The sequence below is a fragment of the Empidonax traillii genome, unplaced genomic scaffold (genome assembly GCF_003031625.1).
Source record: "Empidonax traillii isolate 1590-97213 ecotype Southwest subspecies unplaced genomic scaffold, ASM303162v1 scaffold16:size2589160, whole genome shotgun sequence".
Lineage (NCBI taxonomy): Eukaryota > Metazoa > Chordata > Aves > Passeriformes > Tyrannidae > Empidonax > Empidonax traillii.
In genome coordinates, this window is record NW_020955209.1 from 1,865,013 (window position 1) to 1,879,685 (window position 14,673).

The 14,673-nt window shown below is 45.9% G+C and overlaps 1 protein-coding gene across 1 annotated transcript in view; it reads right to left on the reverse strand.

Moving 5' to 3' along the window:
• SCML4 (Scm polycomb group protein like 4) overlaps nucleotides 1-14,673 on the reverse strand; it is a 46,199-nt gene that overhangs the window by 22,798 nt on the left and 8,728 nt on the right. Inside the window, exons 2-4 of the mRNA XM_027895714.1 lie at nucleotides 14,437-14,566; nucleotides 11,682-11,882; nucleotides 8,488-8,682 (exon numbers count right to left, since the gene is read on the reverse strand). Of these exons, the coding sequence (XP_027751515.1) occupies nucleotides 8,488-8,682; nucleotides 11,682-11,882; nucleotides 14,437-14,566 (526 nt within the window). The remainder of the gene's footprint in view (nucleotides 1-8,487; nucleotides 8,683-11,681; nucleotides 11,883-14,436; nucleotides 14,567-14,673) is intronic.

Sequence of the window (14,673 nt, forward strand, 5' to 3'; positions counted from 1 at the left end):
GAAACAAGCTGTGCTTGCTCATTAATAGTTAATAATAATCTTATCCAGAAATTAGGTACATATAAAGAGTACATATAAAGTATGAGCCTGTGCACGTGTTTGTATGCAGGTATAAGATCTTCTATAAAGTCCTTGCTTCATTTTTCCCTGCCCACTGCTGCAGCTCAGCTAAACTTTCTGATATTTCTTCTGTCGTATAAATACAACATATATGGGCCCTAAAGCCTTAGTTCCCCTTCACAAAACCTTTCTTTTCCTGTCTTCTCTGCTGCTGCTTCTGACATCCCTGGTTGATCTCAATCCCAGCAGCTAGGAAATTACCAATTCCCCTTTGTCGACTCTTTTTATCCCCTCCTCTTTCCGTGATCCTACAGAGCCAGTTTCCCTTCACATCACTGTGCTGCACTGTGCCATGCTGCTGGGGGGCTGGACTTGCCCTGGGACCCTATTTGTCTCCAGCCTCACTGCATTTTCCTTAAATTCGGCTTCCCTGATGAAAACTGGCCAAGCCACTGCCACCTTATTGCTTAAGTCATTTGTGTAACCTTATCTCTTCTTTGAAGAAATCCACCACAAAGTACCTGATTCCCCAAACCACCATTTGTAGCTTATTTTCAGTCAGAGGAGGGGAAGCATTTCTCTCGCCCAGCTGCTGGAGGTGCATGTCCTTGCCTTGCACCCTTACCTTGCTCATCGCTGCCCATGGCCAGCACCAGCCCAGCATGAACACCAAACTGCACAGTCACCGCCAACAGTTTGCTTCTGCTACTCTCTTAATTGCTTTAATCCCCTGCTTTGCACTGATTTTGCCAACAGATTAATGTTCTTCCAGCAGATGCTTCAGAAAGTCATTTTGATGTACTCTGTATAATTACTGCAGACAAATACATCCTAAGGAACTGGGGAGTACTGTTGATTAAAGAGTGGCCAAGACTTTTCAAGAAAAACATTAAAGGTTTTATTTCCACTAAAATAGAAATGCCATTGTGGGGGGGTTTCCATTTGCTTTGTAGTGAACTGGAAAAGGATAGAGAGAAACAGAAGGTAGATGACAAAGGGGAATAATGCTAAAAGCCTAAAAAGGAGAGCAACATGGGTGAGGTGAAAAACTGAGCCAAAAAACTGAAGAACATCCAAGCAAAAATCAGTAATGTCCCATGAAAAGATTCTGAATCTGCTTTGAGACCAGTCAAATTGAATTAGCTAAAGCACCAAACTCCCTTTCCCCTCTCTTGGTTGGCTCTGCCGCTTCCCATGGAGGTGCAAGCCCAGGCCCTGCCATAGGCACCACGTACCAGGCAGTCCTTACGCAAGGGCCCTCCTGTTCAGATTCACAAACTGCAAGCAAGTGTTGATCTCTCTTCTAAAACCTTTCTAGTTTTATCTTTTGCTTAGTAAGTGCTGGCTTAACTCTCATAACCCCCTTCACTGCCATAGCCAATCTTTCTATTACCCCGGTTGCAATAGCAACCCATCTAATGGCCCATGGGCTCTCAGAGTCTGCACTGACACACCACGTGTGACTCCCAAGTGATATTATCTCATGTGGCTTGAACTGGAAAAAGGTAAGGATACTAAGGATCATCTTTTTCACATCTTTGAAAAAACAGGTGGGTCACACTGGCTAATGCTTGCAGCATTGGATAGATTTTTCATCATCAGTTCTGGCTTGTGGCCTGCTCATCTGACTGCTTGAAAGGCTGGTATATTGGATCACAGGTATTTGTATCAATCTATTAAAAGTTTAGGAATGGAAATTCCTGTTTCGACTTTAATTTAAGCTATTTAAAATAAAAGCCTGGACTCCTAACTTTAGAGATCTCCTAAAGGAATCATATAGCTCCAGTGAAAAGTCTTAACGAGTTAAAACAAAGTTAAAGCTAAATATGGAGCTCAGAGCTGATTTACTTGACTGAGGGTCTAGAAGTGTCTGTGCTTCCTCAAACATGACTATGCTTGTAAAGCTTGAATTAAATGCATATACTCAGGGGTATTCTTTTCTGTATTGGATATGATCTCATCCATCATGCTTCATGCATTTATGCTCATCATTTCATCCACTTTCCTTGCACATACCTTTTCATATGGAAAAATAAAGCATCTTTAAACTCCATTTCATATGTTTGTTCTCTTATCTAATGTCCCTGGCTGCAGTCTAGGAACTCTCCGGCACTGCTGGTGTCTGTGCCATGGCACTGAGCACATCTTGGGCTGAAGACAAAAATGACTTCCTTTGGGCTTTTCCTTATTCACTGCTGGGAACAGAGTGCCTAACTCCTTAGGGGTAACTTCTCGAAAGGGATGGATATTCTTGCAACCCTTCAAGCCAGTGAAGGTAAAACAGCACAACAGAATGTGGGAAGGAGGATTTCACTTGGGCTGGCTGCTGAAGGGTTCTCTGCTTATGGCTTCAGTGCTTAGCATCCACAAGGAGATACATAAACTTTTAGGAACAGAAAGGGAGTCTTTCTTCGTTTGGGAGTTAGCAGACAGTAATCACACAACTTAAAGGTCAGAAAGTTCAATTTATCCAATTCTACCAATTCTGTAGAGTCCAGAAAAATTACACCAGAGATTAATTTTCTCTCTCATGTCCATCTCCTATTTTTCTTCCTGCCAGGATTTGCCTCTTAGGGTACATTTTATTAGTTTCTTCTTATGTAGGTTTAAAGGGTCTGAATGCTAAAGCCTCTGCTGTCACCCTCATGAAACCCCTCAACAGGAGCATTGACTCTTTTCTTTCACCTTCCTGCCTTTACTTCCTACCTTTTGGACCATCCTAAACTGTTCCTGTCCCCTCTGCCATATTTCTGGACTACAACATGCGGCTCCAGCTGGGTTGCCTCTCCTTCTGCTCTGTTGCAGGGTTACCAACCCAGACACCTCATTTTGGGAAGCCAGTTCTAGGGATTATGCTTCAGCTGCAAGAAGGAAGGAAGGAAGCAAGGAAGCAAGGAAGCAAGGATGAAAGCAAGGAAGCCTTTCTTGGCTTTACTGCAGACTGTCATCAATCCAAATACCACAAAGACCAGATAAACTTTTTTATATTATACTTTGTTGTGGCTGGATGGCTCGCTCCCTCTTTAAGAGTGACCTTAATATTTTATTTATTGTTTAAAGGATAATGATCATGGTAGAGGAATATATGAGGCAATAAATGGCCTTTGCAGGTAATTAAATGCTGAGGAGTGCAGAAACTATTGATAGCCATAAAAGCCATTTATTCTGAGTGTGCTGAGAAGCCAGGAGCACTCTTCTTCATAGCATGCAACAAGACAAGATTAAACAAGCCACGGTACTAGAAAGGGGAAAGACAACATTTTTCTTGCCCTCTCAGGGCCTGAAATTTCTGAGCTGCTGTTTATTTGGTGCTTGGGACTGAAAATATTGATCCTAATAATATGTGATTTTCTATCATATTATTCCTTTTTCCTGGCTGTTTCAGAAGGGCTTTGCACACGGTGACAAGAATTATTCCCCTCCTTCGACAAATGCTCAAATAAAAGCACAGCATGGAAGGCTGACTTGCCCACACAGTCAATGGGAAAGTCTTATAAAAATCCAGCTCCCAGGCTAGTGTCTTGCCTCTTATTGTGCATTGCTATAGCACTTCTCATATCAGCTTTTCAAGTGCTTGTGGATAGGAAGAGCCCACCTTCCTTTAGACAGAGGCACTAATATAGCATAGGGTATCTGTACTTGCTGCTGTGCTTCTGCTCCATATAGATCCATATACATCCATGTGCTCCATATAGATCCCTACCTCCAGGAAGTGCCACAAGAAGAGATGCTGTTCTCCTGTGGACAGTGGTAAGGAACTCCATGTGGTACCTAAGCATACCAATTTGATTTGGCCATGGGGAGAAGAGCAAGGCTGGGGACATACCCAGTGCACTCCACTGCCCAGAATACCATTGTGGGCCTTGAAAAGCAAGTACTGTGGTGGCACAGCACCCTGGAGAGAACTGAGTCTGACAATGGGACCCATTTCAAGAATAGCCTCATAGGCCCCAGGGCCAGAGAGCTCAGTTTTCCTTTCCTTTTACTTTGCACTCAGAGGGACCACGTGGTGCTCAGCACAGGGGCCAACAAACACTGTTCTGTTCTTGTCCCAGGGTGCTGGGTTATATATATATGTATATTTGTATATGTTTCTGTGGGTTAAAACCAGTTTTGCTCTGCATCACTGCATTTATTGTAGTCTTTTTTAGTAAATTGTTACTGTGATTTGTAATCTCTCTTTGGGTTCATTTCTTCCACTGGTTTTACTTTTAAACCAGCACAGAGAGAAATAATGGAAGCTGAACACAGAGTGTATGTATGGAGGCACTTCACAGGATCTCTGGTGGCTTTCCGTCATGTAGTTCCTGGCACACTCCACAGCATTTTCTGCACATGTCACCCAGATCTTGCCATTATTTTAGCTCAAGACACACTGCTGCTCTCATGGAAGATTCTGGGGTGCAAGTCCAGAGGTGTTTTGAGCCCAGGTGCTGTGGGGACAGGTAACATCTCAGGATTTGCTGTAATGCAGACCTGAAGCCAGAATTTCCCAGATGAAGTCCTGGGAGTCACCCCACAGCTGCTCCCCACAAACTCCTCTAGTGAGCCAGAAAGTCCCTTCACATCCAAGAAGGAGATATAGGAACGCCCCCAGATGTGTCAAGACAAGGCAGTGAAGCCACTGATGTTGTGAGAGAGCTGGAGAGGAGCCCTTGCCCCGCAGGGTGCTGGTGTGAAAGGCGCTGGCAGGGCAGGCAGAGCTGGGGCTCAGGTGCAGGGAGGGTAATGCACAGCCAAAAAGGCTCATTGCAGAGGCCAGCACTAGGCACAGGCTGGTGAGTGTGGGCTTCTCAGACGTGTAAAACATGGTTGTCAGTGATATATGCATATGTCAGCAAATCCCATCTGGCCTGTACACAGCCATTAGCATCTGGCAGTTTGTTGTGAGCACAGGTGAATAAAGGCTTAGGGGCATGTGGTTTGGGGTGAGGTTAAAAGGTGACTCCTGTATGGCCTAAGTGGATTAATATGAGTGGATATGATGCTGGCTTCTCTCACTTCTGACAGTGTAAATCAAGAGTAAACGCACAAAAGTCAATGCATGTATTAGATTAATTGGTACACGGGGCTGAAAAGCACATGCTTTTAAAAGAAAACATCTTGATTACAAGCTGGAGAACATAAACAATGAAAAATGTGGCTGCTTTGCATGGGTTCCTGTGGTGTTTTATTATGGCCCTGCTTTTTCCATACGAGCTTTATCCCAACAGGCATCTGACAGACCTGTCTGCAAGCAGGGCTCCTACTGTCCTCCTTATTGACACTATGGGGAGACCCTGTCTCTGTCCTGTTTAGCAGAGGACCCCCCTGTGCTGACCTTCTTGCAGAGAAATGCTAGCTCCTGTGGAGGTGGAAGGAGATTTAGGCAATAAAGCATTAAACATAGACTCAGTACCTCAAACTGGAGTTACTCCAGTGGTGCCAATGGAGATGTTGAATACAGACTGACACGATGAACAGGAATACTGTGTACCTGCCTGGTTCCATCTGAGTACAACAGAAAGGGTGAGAGGCCATCACTCCAGTTCTTCTACCACACAGACACGGACAAACAGCTCCTGAGCTGGGCACAAGTTGCGCTGGGGAAGAGGCAGCCTTTCTCCTCCCTGTAATTCCCCATTTCAAGTGCTTTATGTGGCAGAGTTAATTTCTCCTTCCATGCCTTCATATATGCTCTGGGGCTGAGAAATAATCTGGTAAATGGGTTTTCCAGTCAACTACCTGGCTGCACTGAAACTAGACCCCATCTTTCCAGCTTGCATCTTGGGGCCCACAGGCATGCAGTGGGTTAGATGGCAAAGCTGCTGAGCTCTCCCCCTGCCATGCCCACAGGCCATGGGACAGGCTTCAGCAGAGCAACCCAGCTGAAACTGTCATCAAATCCTGTCTCATCTTTGTTGGAAAGAGCATCCCCTCTTCAGGCTGTCAGCTCAAACAGCCACTCCAGTACCCAAATGCTCTGGAAAGAACACTGCTTATCACAGCCCCTCCCACTGCAGGATCGGGTGGCTCTTCTGTAGAATCATAGAGTGCTTTGGGTTGGAAGGGACCTTAAAGATCATCTAGTTCCAACTTCTCACCCCTGCCATGGGCAGGGATACCACCCACTAGACCAGTTTGCCCAGAGCCCCATCCAACCTGGCCTTGAACACTTTCAGGGATGGAGCATCCAAGCAGCTTCTCTGAGCAACCTGTTTCAGTCCCTCACCACTCTCACTGTAAATTTCTTCCTAATACCTAATCTAAACCTCCATGGCTAGCTCAGACTCCCAGCCCACGCTGCTTCTGGGAACCTGGCCTTGAACACTTTCAGGGATGGAGCATCCAAGCAGCTTCTCTGAGCAACCTGTTTCAGTCCCTCACCACTCTCACTGTAAATTTCTTCCTAATACCTAATCTAAACCTCCATGGCTAGCTCAGACTCCCAGCCCACGCTGCTTCTGGGAAGCTATTAATTGTCCACCCCATAGAACCAGTAGGAGACCCAGGAAAGAGAAGCCTTGCCTACATCTATCTCTCCTGTCTAGTCTGAGGGGAAAAATAACATTTTGCCCCTTCCTCAGTGTCTGGGGATATCCAGTGGGAATGGTGCCAGGGACATCTGCACTGAAATTTTGTGGGGAGGGAGATGCTCAGAGTGTAACAGCAACTGTAAAAACTCCGGTTGTGGAGCTGCCTTCTATCACATGCTGTGCAAAAGTAAATGCAAATGTACATGCAAATTAAAATGCAAACGCAAATGCCAGGCCTCCTGGGCTGCACTCGCTCAGTGCTACAGAAATCCCTTGACCTCTCAGAAACATTCAGCTTGCTGCAAATGTCGTAGTCGAGGGCAAAGAAAAGTACTGCTTTTCAGCCTGGGTTTATTTGCACAAAGAGAATATTTCTGCTCTGTGTGCACAGCCCTCTCTAGCTTTGGAGTGCAATCTGCACACTTAGGGACTTCCTGGCAAATAAAAGATTCATAGATCATAAATGTGGACACTGAAACACCTTTCTTTCGACCAGCATGTATCTGCCATTAAACTGAATGCATAAGAGGCACCCATAGTGTTGTTAATAAAAGAAAAGGAAAAATAATTTAAGTCAGGGGGAAGCCTGCAGGTGAAATGAAGGCTCATGCCCATAATTTGCATCTTACCTTTTTTCTAAATTAGCATTTGCAAAGTCCATAGAGGGCCCCAGGGCAGCCTTCTAGCCACTGATTGCAGATGGAGGCTGTAGGTGTGTCCCAGCTCCATGGGGGCTACCTGGGGCCAGCACCCCATCCCAACGTGCTGTGGTGCAGGCAGGAAGGAATCTCAGGTCCCGTGCACCTGGGAACCCAGGGTTGCTCTGGGCAGGCAGCTCTCCAGACCACCAACATCCTTGGATGCATCTGCCCCACACCACAGCCCCTTCAGGCATTGTCCCACATGGTCAAGCTCTAAAGCAAGGAACTTGCTGGCGCCCAGAGATTTTTAAAGCAGAAACATTCCTGAAAGTAGCCAAGCAAACCACTTAGCAGTCACAACTCATTTAGGTTTACACTCACAGATGGAGGTGATAGATCAGGATTCAGCCTGAGTGTGCTACTGCTAATAACGTGTACCTTAGGTTTATGCTGGCACCCCTGACCCAAAACTGCACTGCTTTTGGTGGCTCCCTCCCTTCACCCAGCGAGAGGCCTGCTAGAGTGAAGGCAGACCGTTCTGCTTTGCAGGTGATCCTTAAAAACAGCTGCATGCAAGCTGGGAAGCACACAGGTGCTGGAGCAGTGCCAGGTCAGAGAAAATCCATTATGGCATGCCATGATGACACCACAGTGTGGACTGGGATCCGCACACTCCCCCAGCCTCCCACTCCCCCTGTAGCCAGTGAGCCAAGGCAGTGCATGAGCAGAAGGGTATGAGGAGTCAGGACAGGCATCGTTGTGCAGAGGGGCTGTAAGCAGAGATGGCTTCATAGTCAGTGGGGATATTTTGGTGTCTAATATGGTGGTTGAATTCTATGAAGAAAGGAAAATTTCCCATCTACCTTCTTTCCTGCCTGAAACTTGAAGGAACTTAATCACTTTGAGGCTTCTACCTCAGGGTCAGGCATGCTTGAGGAGGCCAAAAGTTACAGGAGAAAATTGACAGAAACAAGGACAATGATAGCATACAAATCTTGTTTCCTTAGGAAAAAAAAAATAAAAGAAACATAGAAATATAAAGTAATTTTAAAATTATCCCTAGCCCTATTGCTTCTCAACACTCAGCTGAAAGACTCCTCTACAGCTACTGGGAAAAATACTGCCAATCAGCCTGCTGCCTGCTACCCCTGGAAAGGTCCCAGAGAGACCTGCAGTTCTCTATCATATACAGTACCCCCCACACACACACAAAAGACAGTAATTTCTTCATCTCTATTAAATCTTGAGCCCAAGCTGATCAAGCAGCCTACCTGCCTCCACTCGTCTGTTTTCATATCCCTCCGGGCTTTCCATCACGGCACTGTACTGCTGGAAAGGTTGGTTGCTGAAGAGATTGTCGCACAAGAGGCTCCGACACAGCTTCTTCAGGAAGCGCAGGACATATCCAATGCTGTTCACTACCAGCAGGCTCTGGAGATGCTGCTTCCCCTCAAAAGAAGCTGAAACTGTAAAGCAAACAGGAGCAATTCAATACCTGGGGACGCATGGCAGGAGGAAGAATGAGAGCAAGGGAAATGATTTTACCCAAGTGTTTGTATGTTTTAAAATATTTTGCATAATTACCTTACCTGAAGCACACAACAAACTGGAGGAGTTTAAGGAGCTGAGTTTGTGTGACCCAAATCACCTTCCCCCTAGATTGCTGAAAGATGCTGACTGGCATGGCCAGCAGTGCAAGGATTTCTAATATATGCATCCATCTGAAAACTGTACTGTGTGATTGGAAGGAGGCAATTATGACACCCTGGTCTAAGGAAGGGGAAAGAAAGTGATCTGCAGTGATCACTAATAGTGATGGTCTATTTGGCTGACTTCAGCAATACCCAAGGTTTTAAAAGATAATGGGGAGATAAGAATTAAAGACATGGCTGTAAATGAATAAAAGGTACCAAGGTTGTAATGAAGAGAGAGGAAACAGCTTCATCGTGAATCTGTACTTACTGAGTTGATTGCATTTATAGGCAAGAGAAAGTTGGCAGTTGTGTTCTATCTGGAATTCAGTAAAGTTAGAAGTTAGAAGACATTATCAATGGAAAAGAAAACTGGAAGATTGCACAGAAAAGACTAATTTTGAGTTCTGTTATAGCAAAAATTAGTAGAAAAAAATTCTAGAATATACACAGCAATCCATAACTTTTTGAGGAGACTCAGTACAACCTGATGAGAGAAGAAATGATGAAACAAGCTCACCAGATGATCATAAGTCACCGAGGTAACACAGTGACAAAAAAGTCAGATGCATTTCAAGGAGATGTAGAAAAAAGCATTTCCTGGAGAGAAAAGGGAGTGTTAATGCCACTATATAAAGTCCTGGTGAAACCTGAGATGGACTAATGGGAACCATTCTGGTCATCCAGGCTCAAGAACGGGTGAATTCACACTTGTAGAAGTGCACAGGCCCACCACAGCAATATTCAGGGGCCAGAAATTTCCTCTGTGGCACTGCAGCCATTACCATGCTTCTATGTGGGACTGTGGCAAGACACTTGCTTGCACTCCTTTCACTAATCCAGAGATCTTCCTCACCTGAAAGAGACTGTATTTCACCCTAGCAGGATGAAAGTGGCTCTCTACAAATACATATAAAATTGAACCCAGGGGTGAGAAAAGAGCAATTAAAATACCTGGGCAAAGTTGTCAGGATACATTTAGCCAGGAACCTGGGAGAGGTGGAGGAGTCACAACAAACCCACCAGGATCAGCTGTAGTAGGACACATACAGTGTCAACAGGTCTGTAGAAAGGACTATATTATATGGCTGCCTGGACTCCTCCACCTGGGAGTTTTTGTCCCAATCCTCCCATCACTTGCTAACAAGTACAAACTGTAGTGTTAGACTTATAATTTTGGGGATAACTTCCGAGATTTCCTGTTGGCCTGAGTTGCTGTGAGGGATCGTGCTCCACAGCCGGTTGAACATCTGTGAGCCAAGCCAGGGGAAGACTGAAAAGCTCCTGACAAAATTTATCTGGGATGCTGCTGGGCTGGGAGGGGGGTGCAGTTGCAGAGCCATGCCATGACTAGGAAGCCGTCACCCCTCCTTGATGGTTAGAAGAAACATGAAGTTGGGAGCAATGATGCCCAGGTGCTTTTAGCTCAGGTGAGACTGAAGCCGAGTCAGCACAGGGGAACTGCAACCGAGGAGTTTGTCAGGCTTGGTGCATAATGTGACTCTCCTGTTTGTTATGAAAATCATATATTCAGCACAGAACTAGGCAAAAATGAAGATTTGCACTAAATTGTTTCAGTCTCATGTTTCTGTGAACAAGTCTGGATCATTCTCAGACTATTTCTGATGTCCCATAGGGAAGGCACACCTGTGATGAGAGAGAACTAGAGGAGTGAGAAGAAGCAGGATTTATATGCTGTGCAGAGGGCCAGCACTTAGGCTCCCACACAAGAAGATCTCTGCAGCTGAGCAGCTGCAGTCCCTGTGAAATTGGACTTGTAGTCCTTGGCTTCAGGTTCATGCTTGACTCATCTGCAGCACCTGATTAGAGAGTTCTGTTCCATATTTCCATTCTTTCATTCACACAGCATCCCTATGTGCCAAAACATTGTTGTGACACAAAACTCTAGCTGTGATTAAAAAAAAATAATTATATTCAATCTGAGAGGCCAGGGGATTTAGTGTGGGACATGGGAGACTCATCAGGACACAGCAAGAAGTGCCACTGTGGGAAGATGAGGGTCTCCTAGGAAGTTCCCTTCGATATCTGATTCTCTCTGATATGTTTGTGTAGTCCTGCTGCACAGGGAATTGTCATGGAACTTTTGCAATTTCTGCAGTTGAGAGCAGGTTTGGCTCATGAACTGAAGGCAGAGGATGCACCAGCAGCTGAACTCCATATGAATTGTCCTTTAGAGCAATATTGAATCAGAGTCATAGAATGATTGCATCTGAAAGGGAACTTTAAAGGTCACTTAGTCCAACCCTCCTGCAGTAAGCACAGAAATCTTCAGCTAGATCAGATTGCTCCAAGGCCAATCCAACCTGGCCTTGAACACTTTCAAGGATGGAGCATCCATTACCTCTCCAGGCAACCTGTTCCAGTGTTTTACCACTCTCATTGCATGAGGCATACATGTGTACTTGTGGTGACAATGGAGTGGGCTGGCATTGCTGCTCATTCTTGTACAGCTGCATGAAATCCTCAGCTCACAGCCCGGGCCACAGAACTGTTCCAAAGAGCAGTAAATGCTGGACTCTGAAGCACCTGTTCCTCTCCTGAATCACCACTGCGATACACTTTACTGATATTCTTTCACCTGATGCCAAGGCAATTCCTGCAGCAGCTCACTTTACAAAGGTGTAACTGATGTTCAAAGCTGGTTACCAGCCCACTGACGTGAATGGGACAGCCAGGGCAGTGAGGATTGGGGAGCAGGTTAAGAATTCAAGCACTTCCCTACTGGCCACAAACCCCTTACAAAGATGCTTTACCTGACACCATCTCTCCTCCATAGCCCTGCCTGATGAGGGAGAAGACCACCTTTTGCTGGAGGGCACAGTCGATGCAGGCTTGCACTGCGTGCTGCAGGGCCACCGATGGCCGCTCCGGGCCAAAGCGCTCTGGCAGCTGCTGCACCTTTTTTCTGTCAAGGTAGGGCCCCAGATTCGCTTCTTTGTTGACATAAATGCAGACTGTAGACATAAAATCCCAACAAGGTTATTACAAAACAGTCCTGAGAGCATCCTAGGAAATGCTAGAGTTAAACATTTCTATTTATTTCCAAAGTTCTTGCATTCACTGGTGAACTGCCGCCATCTGCGATGGCAGAGCCAGACTTCCTCACACCGAGCACTCACTGCCAAAGCAAAGCAAGCTGCCTTTAGGTCTAGCTCAGTGTCACAGCTTAGGATAAGCTACATGCATCTAAAGGAGCTCCTGTGTATGCCTGGGGTCTTAAGTCTACCTTGTCCATGCAGCCTGTGACCAGAAAAGTGCCCTGGTACTGCAGGACAGTGACTCATAAGGGAGACTTCACAACAAGACGTGAACCCCAACCCAAGGTGTATTTTGGGGTTGTTTGTTTTGTTTTCTCTATGTATGTTTAGACTGGCTGATTGAGAGCCACTCTGAGAAGCACTGCTCCGAGATGAGTTTTGGAAAGAATTTGGATCCTTGGTTCTTCTGACCCTAATGCAGCTGTAATTTCTGGAGGGTTGTGCTGTGCTGAACTGAACAGTGTCACAGCAGAGACTCTCTTTTGGAGCTTCCTGAGGTTCCATATCCAACCCATCACTCTACAAACTGAATTGTATCAGTGGAAACTGCACATGACGTGCAGTGCTACATCCCCCTTAGGAACTACAGCAGCGAGACTGTGCTGCACAGGGGGTCCATGAGGGGATCTGCACCAGCCTCTCCACAGCCAAGCCCTGCACACCTTCGCTCATGAGCCGTTGCCTGCAAAGGCAGTTTTTCTACTTGCCATCAAGCCTGCCATCAATAGCCAAAAGATCACTGCCGTTAACATATTTTAAGCTTGGCTGAGGCTAACTGCATCTTGGAGGAAGCGGAGATAACGCTGCGGTAACTAAGGGCGACTAAGACACAGCCCTAAGTCAGGCTAAAGTGAGACATATTATAATAGCTGGCTGAGTGTGCTCGAGCTGTCATCTCTCAAACAATATAACGTTACCCTCTGACAGAAATCAGATATGTGACAAAAAAACCCCATCAAGCAGAGTGGAGGACATGATGACAGCTGTGTAAAGTTGGAAATAATTTATGGTTTGCATCACTGTAATGAAAATCTAGTGTGACTGTCACAGTGCACTCTTGCTAACCCATCTCACAGGGAACAGCAGAAGGGGCTCAAGCAGTATATCCTGGGTAAACAGGAGGATAATAGTAATCATACTTATCATTACATACCACTTTACACCTTCCAAGTGCCAAACAAACAAAGGAACAGTGCACTGCAGTACAGCAGCAGGATGCATGAATTGGAGGAGGATGTCAGAGTGCAGCTTTCCCAGTGTGCCACACCTCAACAAATCTGCAGAATGTGGTTTCTGCTGTGACCCTGACTGGTTTTGTTAGGGGTCAGCTGTGGCTGTGGGAGAGACTCTGCAACCTGCAGGCAGTGTGCTGAGTCTCTCACTGGGGACCAGGGGTCCCTATGGTCCTTTTGGTGCAAACAGGGAGGCAAAAGCCAGCTTGAACTTCCCTCCATCTCCTGCAAACCCTGCTCTGGTGGGAGGCTGCATGCACCACTGGGAAAGTGCTGGGAGAAAAGGTGCCCATGGGGATGGGCAGACAGAGGTGTGGGGCACTGCACCCACAGAGCCTGAAATTACTCATGGAGCCTCTGCCTTTACAGCCAGCCCGGTGACCTGGTAGGACTGGTGAACTGTGCCTCCCTATCCCCCTTCAGAAGCAGTCCCAGGCACACCTCTCAGGGCAGTGCTGCAAAACACCACTCAGTTGATGTTTGCCAAGTGCTTTGCAGACTTTGCATGTGAAGGGATAAATGAGAATAAAATATATTATTATCGTCATTGTCTCTATGTTTAGTATCATTCTGCCACCAGAGCAGATGGAAAACTTCTCCTCTGTGCATCCCAGCTAAGAAATAAAGGGATTTATGTGTTGTGTTTAGATTCCAATGTTATCTAATGCATTTCTGTGCTGAAATCTCAGGCTAAATCAGCTGCTTTGTTGATTTTCTTCTCGTTTACATCAGTTTAAAAGCACTGGCCTATGTCACTTCTGATAATACAGACCAAAAAAAGAATAAGGCTGTGTTTTCCGACTACCTTCAGAAATGACCACGTCTGCTACTGTGATAAGGCGCTGAGGTTTATATGCTGGTAACCCTGACTGCAGTCAGACCATGGCTCCTCTATTCTTCTCCCCACAGCTGTAACAGATGCTTCATGTTCATACAGGGATTTGGTCTGGTCATTGCAACATATTTGATGGGGTGAGAGTTGGGTATAAAATGGAGCATTAATGAGTCTTTGATGTTCTCATTTCAAGAGGAATGGAACTGACATCTCCACTAAATTTGACACATAGAAGTCCAAATAGGGTCTTGCAGGACATCTCTGCTCCTTGTCACCAGTCGCCAAACTAACCCGCAAACACCCTGTTTTCGTGAGCTCCACCTATTCTGGGAAGCACAGCATCTGGCTGTCGGCCCGTGATTCCTGCTCACCCCTCGATCAAGGAGCACTTGAGGCTGAGTACCTGTGAGAGACTGCGGGGTGTCCGAGTTGGGTATTGTAGCTGCATCCTGAGGGATTGAACTAATATCTGGCTCCGGCGTGCTTCTTGGTGGAGAGATTGCTAAGGGAGTCATCAGGACACGAGACTTCAGCTGCAAAAAATAATGAAAGTATACACAAGATATTCCAGTTTTATTCCGTGTATGTCACGCCCCATGAACTCCCACTCATTAGCAATCTGCTATTGCATCACTTTCTC